We start from the raw sequence: 8,520 nt of genomic DNA, 5'->3' as shown, positions 1-8,520 counted from the left end.
CATCCCATACAGTATACCATCCCGTACAGTATAGGCATTTTGTGCGTGGTAGCAAACCTCATCTCAACCTTTTATTTCTATAAAGTGCAGTTTGGCACTCCAAAAAAGTATTCTATTTTCCGGAGGAATTTTGATATACTTTTTCTGTTACATTATACAATGAAGAAAAAACTGGGGTTGTCAGATATACTCCCTCAAGAGCACATTGTACACCACTCCCATAGGCAAAAGAGCCACTTAGAAGTACTTCTATCTAAAATTGTGATCCACTTAAAATTATTAGTTCGAGTATTTGAACAAAAAAATTAGCCTTCAATTTCTCAACATGTGGATCTGACAGTCCAAAAAAATGGATGCCATCTACTCAAATCTTAGAATGTTAATCCGTTTCATGCCAATGGCGAGTGCACTTATTTCTTTACTTATTCATTTTCTCGTCTTATGATTTGTAGGGGTGACAATACCCGGACCTGACCCGGGACCCGAAAACCGGACCCAGGGGTGAATGGAGGACATGCTATTGTTGGAGAATATAATTTTTTGACAACACATAATTCCTTTTTACTTTTTGATAATTATACGAGAACATCTATTTATAAATTTCAAACCAGTTTGGAAGTGAAAACCGGTTGGTTTGGTTATGCCCAAGTAATAAAATGGGGTATGGTTCTTAATCAGCGCCTGGATTGGAGATTCATAATATTTTGATAAACAAGATATGCATGGGCAACCTCAACTCTTATCGAATATTTAAATGACTAAAAGACTTGAATCATCCATTCAAGGGACAACCACATGATCCAATACAAGTTGGAAAGTGCAGAACACTGCCTTGAGTCAGATTCTAAGCAGTGGAAACCACCGAAGAACAAAAGCTGGAGTGACCCTATTCTGCAAACTTCAATAATTGTCTCTTAATGGATTTTCTGATTAGGAAGATGTATTTCGACTGTCCAATGAACCAGCAACCTTGAATGTTGTAGCATGGCATATTTATCGAGTAAAAGATGTTACACAACAAAATACAAAACATGTAATAGGAATAGTACGATCAACCCTAGGATTGAGAATAGAGCTCCCGTGTCTGTAGACCTCAAGGCCTTGCGTGTTCCCTTTCCATGTCTGGTAGACTGCCTAGAGTAGCTGAAAAACACAACATTGTAAAAAGAAAGGCTCGAGGAGCTCTTTTTACTATATGGGTATAGTTTTGTGATAAATGATAATGCTAGTCTAAAATGCAGGGGGTTCCAAGAGTGGTCTATGAACACATGATGCACATTCTAGTTAAGTAAAACAATATAAAATTTTGTGATGGTTATAATATTAGGCTTGACAGTCAAAGCAGATATAGGAAAGCTATGGCTTTCAATTAATAGAAAAGAAACATTCTCGCTTTCCCTAAACATATGCAATTGTTTTGAATTATATATCAAGGGCTTCACATAGAATATATATTTTTTTTGCCTGAGAGAGGTATGCGTATAATTGGTGTGCTGGATGCCCGTTAGAAAGGATAGCATTTAACCACTCGGTTTCATAACAAGTACAAAGCACCCCTCTCTTTTTGAATATTTTTTTTGGTAAGTGTTAAACGGTGGGAATGGACCAACAACATGAATTGAAGGCGCAAGATTACACATCAACTTGCACAAGAAAGTAGCAGACAAACAGAGATGTAACTGGGTACAACAACGAACAAAAGAATCGACAACACAAGATTCAAACTTTATAGATCATCATCATCATCATCCTCATAGTCTTTTCCAACTATATGAGGTTGGCTACACAAATCCTAGTCCATCATTCTGCTCTATCAAGGACCAAATCCCTCAGTGAGACGCTATAAGTCCCCATATCTTTTTTCGCTACTTCTCACCATGTCTTTTTGGGTCTACTCCTTGCCCTTTTCTAGCCTACCTTTCGCCCTTTTTAACCTTCCACTTGAATTAGATTTTTCTCATTTTCATTTAGTTTTCCTATAGACAAGTTATGCTTACTCTTCTTCATCTCATTGTATCTATTAATTCCATACTCTTACCTTTAAACGTTCCTACATTTCATGTGGCTAGACGAATCCTATTATCTTAAACTAGCTTCTTTACCCGCGCTCGTCTAAAACGTCATGGGAACCCTTGGTTGTTTTTCACCACAACAGGACGAAGCTGCACCCTGTCGCCTCTGGGAAATTCCCTAGCTAACCCTTGCTCATTAATCACTGTACCTAGGTTCTGGTACAACGCGTCACTTACAGGGAAAGCCCTAGCATAAGCACATAAGGTATGTTCAAGATTCATGATAAGTTTTGACAAAGTTTTATGTTGGTTGCCTACTTAACACAACGCACCTCCTTTACCCTAGCTTGGGATAGGTTAAGGTAAAGTTTAAGGTACTCACCCTTCTATAAGATTCAGATCTTATAGATGATATAATGAAATGTTTGGGACTCAAATATCTCCACTTTTTGATAATGGAAACCTTGTGATCATAGCAATAAAAAAAACACATGTCTCATTATTATGACAAGGTCTTTGGTTTATTTGAGTTTTTTCCAGCAGTTCTTTCGAAAGGATGCATTCATGCTTAAGCGAAAATTTGATTATACAAAAACATAAAAAAATAGAAACACCCAAGAATAAGGAAAACAAAACGTTTACATAGATTAAAACAGTGGAACAAATTCTTACCTTTATTAACATTTTTGTTTTCTTTCCTAGGTTTTTCCTCTTTTAAATTATATACCACTCTCAAGGATGATCCTAGAAGAAGTCATGACTGTTATCTTGAGCAATAGATTTTATAACCAAAATGAGAGAAGGGTATGATCATTTATTACCTCCTGAAACGAATTTCATATCCCAAAGTCACTTTTGAAAGGGAAAACAGATGAAGCACTTCGCTGAATTTCTCGGACTCCACAACTACGTATTATACAAGCAGGTTCGGTTACAAAAGTTCTTTCCGATGGTGACTAAGAAAAATGTGCAGGTACTATCTTCAGCAACAAATAACTAAAGTAAAAAAGGTTTAGCCGCATGATGCAGAATGCCTGGAGGAACCTGTCATAGGAATCCATGGTGAAAAATGATTGGTGATTGTGATTAGGAAGACTTGGCAGGTACTGTCTTAAGCAAATAATGATTTTGTTGACATTTGTGTCATAGGAATCCATAGTGAATAGAGCTTTAAAATTGAAAATTTATCATTTAATAGTTCATTGCAATTCCTAAACTTGATTTGCTTGACAAGCCTATATAATCATATCAACTATTAACTCACCCATCCATCAATTCAGCTAACATAGATTTATTATAAATTCAGTACATGAGTCTTTCTTCCAACTGTATTATCTGTGTAATTCCCTTCTTTTTTATTTTTTCATTTTCATAATCATTTCCATGTAAATTTCTAATAGGGCACAATCATGACAATAGGATTAACCACAACAAGAAATGAAGTTCGAAAAATAAAACATTAGTGTCTGAAACTTAATGAAGTACCTGCCCTTGAAATCAGGTGAATTTGAGACCGAGGCCCTGCAAATTTCCAACTATCTTCATCCAAGGACTTCACTTCCTTCTGTAAAGCAGCCATTACATCTGATTTCAACACTGAAAAGCGAATATTTAATCAACAAACAAGCAACAAACGCAAAATAAAATAAATAACTAATAACGAATGACATCGAATGATGATTTGAAAGTTAAAACCAATCAATAAATAAAAATAAAAATAAAAATCCGAACAAAATTGTCATAAGAAACCAAATACAAAACCAAAAATGGCAAATAAACAAAACAGATATATGGACTACATTTCCTCGCAAGTTTTAAAGAGTAAATGGCATTGAAACCAATAATCTCAACCAGAAGGGAATAAATAAAGAAGGAACAAAAAAACTTAACATATTCACATCAAAATAGAGGGCAGAAAACGAAAAATGGCACAAAAGCTGTCGAATTTAAAGTTCTAGAAGTGGTAAAGAAGAAGAAGAGCAGACACCCTGAAATTGAAGCACGAGAAGAAGAAAGAGGGTTAGGTTTGCGGTTACCGATCATAGCTTCCTCTTTGCGGTCCTGGGCAGACTTGAAATCAGATGGGAAAGGAGAATGAGAGGAGTTTGCGTTATTGTCATTATCCCCTGTGCCTCCTCCTGCATTGCTTCCATGACCTCCAATACTTGTTGCAGATACCGATGATCTAGCAGGAGAGCTCATCCTAGCTGCCTCTCTCTCTCTCTCTCTCTAAATTTGCTCCTTCTCAGTCTCTGGTTTTCCTATTGTGAAGTTATTCGCACTTTCCCCCTATAAAAGTCGGGTTTCGCTCGCTTTCTCTCCGACTCATCGAGTGCCATGATGGGAGACCCGGACCCCACATGGACTGGGTTTAGGTCCACGAATTGGACCTGGCGGATTCGACCCGTTGCTACGCCTAAGACCATGAGATGTTGGAATGCATGTTTTGTTTTTTTTGTTTTTTTACATAAATTTGTCCACCGACCTTTTCAACTATTTAAGGTAGGGCCGGCACTCGGTAAATGGCTCCGTACTTCAAAAAAAAAAAAAAAAGAGGATTTGGGTCTCAAAATATGGTCGGACAGTCAGGCAATAGCCGAGCCACTATGGCTTGTAGGTAGGCTTGGCCAGGACCACAACAGTGCTAGCGTTGTCTGATTTTTCTTTAGTATTGTTCTATATTTTCTCTAAGTGTATTAGAGCCGGCTCAACCCAAATAGGGCCTGACATGGGCGATGGCGTCTTTGGGCCGATCAGGGTAGGTCAGGTCAAGTCAGGTCCGGGCCGAGCTAGAGACAAGGTTGGCTTAGCCCACACTCGGCTCCTTGTGAGTCCTAAAAATTTATCTGTTTTCTAGAGCTAGCTGACCTAGCGCTGCATTGATCCATATAGTAGAGGCACATGAGTGGCCTTGGCAGGGCCGCATTAGACCATGCTAAATGAAAAAAAAGAAAAAAAAAGAAAAGAAACTTATAAAGTGCAAAAGGGCGGGTCTGGCCGAACAGAGTTGGCCCTCGCCCAGCCCTGGCCAGAAGGCTGTGGTGGCCAGGACCTTGGGCCACAGGCTCCAATTTTTTAGGTCCGGGCCGGGTCACTTGGCCAATCAGCACTCGTAGTGTTTTCAAATATTCCAACTCATAGTCATGCAAATAAAGTTAACTGTAACAATATATTATTTTTGAGGACTTCAAAAACTTTTTCCTATTTTTAATTCTCTTTTCAATACATTAGGTCCACAAATGTATGTTCATCTTAATCCATAAAACGCTCCATAAATCAATTTAATCTTACAATATTGCTATTGAAAAAATGAAATGATGATCAGAATTGAAATCGCTCTCGCCCGTTCAAGATGCAGATTAGTTGGTGGGGTATTACAGTCCATGGATAAGTAAATCGCTCAATGGCCACTGTCTTTTGTTTATTATTAATTAAGCAAGCAACTGGATCGGACGTCCAATCGAGGGTGTCCGATCCAGTTGCTTGCTTGATGGGGGGTTTTAAAAGAAGAGTACATTCTTGCTTTTTGCTTGCATTCAATGCTATGTAGATAGTAGAGTTACATTGTTATCTGGGTGGAGTTTGTTGTATATAATCCTGAATTGGAAATTATTTACTGCATGAAAACTACAGTATCATGGATGCTTCATATTAGAAGAGAAAAAAATCGACAGTCGTATTTAGTATTTTAATTTGATTTATTTTATAGATTAGATTTATGTGAAATTTGGCAATCTTATTTAGAGACACTTGAAAAGATTTTACAAGTACTTAAATAAATAACTTGATCAAAATACACCAGAATGTTTTAAGGGTATTTTGGTTAGTATGCTTATGCAATGTACCATCTTTTCGCTGCAACCTATGTGAGATGGTGGTGATTTAATTGCAAAGCAATGCAACTAAGTGCTTAATATTGGAAATGGGGTGGAGGTTGTAGTGGTAGCACCGACCTGTCTAGATTTCCATTCCAACTTACGCATTCGAAAAGTACTAATTATTATTAAAACAGATTGGGCCTATATTCTGCATTGATCTACCCAAAAAAAAAAGAAAAAGTAAATGCTCAAAAGAAAAAAAAAAAAAAAAAAAACTACTGACTGAATTCCTGTGAAAGTTCAAACCTTAACACTTATGCCAAGTAAGGACAGAAGGGGAAGCCCACGAGGTTCGAAGTTCCACACCCCAACTACAAAATACTGAGGAAAGGGGAAGCTCATGGATACATTTTGATCCACACGATTATAAAATGGAAAAGGATTTGGGGAGTTTCCATTTAATCACATTCACTATTTGAAAATTTGACTTAGACATTCAAATAATCTTTAAGTTCTCAACAAATACAAACATAAATTTGCACACGTAATTAATTGGAAGCTCCAAAAAACGAAAAAATTAAGATTTAAAATTTATTTTTGTCATATTCATGATTGTTATAGTCAAGATTATTGACTTGTTAAATTTCGGATCCAAAATCTATCTTTAAGATGGATTTTGAAAGGACACGACTTTTGTAAATCAATTGAGCACCAAAACAACATCGCTGTAAAATATATTGTTTATGAGTCGGAACTGACTAGAGTTTTTGTTAAGGTTGCGTTTAGAGTCATGGCCAAGTCTGTCAAGACTTTCCAAGTCTCAATGTCCCTCTTTTTTATCTACTGAAAAATAGTAAAATATCTTCAATGGGAGGAATGGGGTCGGCGCATTGGTAGTTAGGGGGCTGATGCTCAACATAATGTTCCACCCTCCATTCCCACATAAACATGTCAAAAAAGAAAAGAAAAAAAAAAAAAAATCTTCCATGACAGATTATTTGGGGTATTCCAAAGCCAAGTTTGAGCCCTGGGTGTGACTTTGACTGTTTTTAGATCCATAAACCTATTTTGAGATTGATCTACAATGTAACGCGGTCAAAGTTCGATTTTCAAAATTTTAGATTGACAAGTCCTTGGTAAGCTTCAGACATCTGCGGTTCAAATTTAATCCAAAAAGTTCTTGGGAACCCAAATTTGTAGTCTTGCTCTTACATTATTTGATTTTTGTAGATTTTTTTTTTTCATATTTGAGTTTTTTAACTTTCTTTTTGGGTAATTCAGTGGGAAAGATATACCCCTATGCATTTTTTTAAATAGATTACAAGTTAGCTTTTTTGAAGGTATTAATTAAGTGGTGGGAATGAAAACCACAACGTGGTAACTAATGTGCGGAAGGTGTGAGTTGCTACCACCACAACCTTAACCCCTCTGCCATATGAATATTTCTAGTTTTTTGTCATTCCAGGCTTTATTTTAGCTAGATAACTACTTTCTACAAATTAATAGCATGATGATGCATATTTTTCTTTGATTTTGAAATTTATTTTTGAGACTGTAAAAATCCTTTGCACAATTAAAACAAATTCATTTTCTATTTTATCACAGATTAATTTTTTAGTTATAACTTTTTCGGTGTGGTTTATATAGCAGTGTTCGCAAAATTGAACCGGAATGGTTAACCAAACATGGGCCAAAAAGCGGTTTAACCAGCCTAACTGGTAAACCTGCCGATTCAACCATTCTAACCAGGCAAGTTGCAGGGTATCAAAAAAGTGTTGAGAAAAATAAAAAAGATGAAAAAAAAAACTACTAAAATATGAAAAGCATATAAATAATGATTAAAACAAAACACATTCAAATGAAGTTAAAAATTAATGAAAAAAATGGATTTTAATGAATCGATTTGTGCTTAAGGGTATTTTTAATATTGTTTGAAAAAGATGGGAAAATATTAAAGTGAGTATTAATGACCAAAGCAATTTGTTTATCTTTACCATAATGTAAAGAATATTAGAAAATACATTACAAACCAAATTCCTTATTTTTTGAGAATTTATATAATTTTTTTGAAAGTTTATTTTTAAAAATATTGGTCGATCACCAAAACAGCCCAAGACCAAAACCGGCCAGTAGCCAGTTCAAATCTAACCGGGCGGTTAGCAGTTAGATCGCCCGGTTTTTCTAACAGTGGTATCATCCTTAAACAATCAAAGTAAAAAGCCCTTTAAATCTTGTTAAAAGATGTAGTTCCCGAAACCGTTATTATGGTCTAAAAATCTATTTTTACTTATAATTATGAAATTTAAATTTTCAAAAATAGTGTAGATTGAACATATCTATAAACACTTATAAAGACTGAAAATAGAAGATGTAGATAATGACTTACATGATATGTTGTTTCTAGTACCTAATTTTTTTATTTTTTGTTTTTTGTTTTCATATCCATATATCTAAAAATCAAGATAAACAATTGTAAGGGATGTTAAATGCCAGAATTACTTTTTCAAGTTTGAATTATTTGTTATTCGACGGTGTTTATTATCTGAGATAAAACTTATAGACAAATTTACATACATCTTTTTGAGAAGGTTTATTTTAGTCAAAGCAAATTGAAAATCACATGTTTTTTGCTAGACAAAGCTAGAAATTCCAACAAAAGTCTAGTAACTTACAAATCTACTTAATCTACA

General features: G+C 35.5%; 1 protein-coding gene across 2 annotated transcripts; it reads right to left on the bottom strand.

Annotated features, from left to right (window-relative positions):
* Nucleotides 1–725: 725 nt before the first annotated feature.
* SAMBA (valine-tRNA ligase) lies at nt 726–4,222 on the bottom strand. 2 transcript variants are annotated; one of them, XM_006853987.4, is made up of 3 exons: nt 4,049–4,222; nt 3,498–3,608; nt 726–1,143 (listed from the first exon to the last, which is right to left on the bottom strand). In XM_006853987.4, the coding sequence occupies exons 1-3, from the start codon at nt 4,212–4,214 to the stop codon at nt 1,094–1,096; spliced, it is 327 nt and encodes a 108-aa protein (XP_006854049.1). In that variant the 5' UTR covers nt 4,215–4,222; the 3' UTR covers nt 726–1,093. The 2 variants fall into 2 exon arrangements, with proteins under 2 accessions (XP_006854049.1, XP_020528930.1); XM_020673271.2 differs by having other exon boundaries at nt 908–3,056.
* Between the last annotated feature and the right edge of the window lie 4,298 nt (nt 4,223–8,520).

The sequence above is a fragment of the Amborella trichopoda genome, chromosome 3 (genome assembly GCF_054954075.1).
Source record: "Amborella trichopoda isolate Santa Cruz 75 chromosome 3, AtrichopodaSantaCruz75HAP2 v2.0, whole genome shotgun sequence".
NCBI lineage: Eukaryota > Viridiplantae > Streptophyta > Magnoliopsida > Amborellales > Amborellaceae > Amborella > Amborella trichopoda.
This window is presented reverse-complemented; position numbering and strand designations above follow the sequence as displayed.

Bases quoted from the DNA above. Each gene is read 5' to 3' on its own strand.
- SAMBA (XM_006853987.4), bottom strand. From the start codon at position 4,214: ATGAGCTCTCCTGCTAGATCATCGGTATCTGCAACAAGTATTGGAGGT. The intron at 3,609-4,048 runs GTAACCGCAAAC...TTCGCTTTTCAG, and splicing joins CAAAGAGGAAGCTATGATCG to TGTTGAAATCAGATGTAATG. The intron at 1,144-3,497 runs GTACTTCATTAA...TGTGTTTTTCAG, and splicing joins TCACCTGATTTCAAGGGCAG to CTACTCTAGGCAGTCTACCA.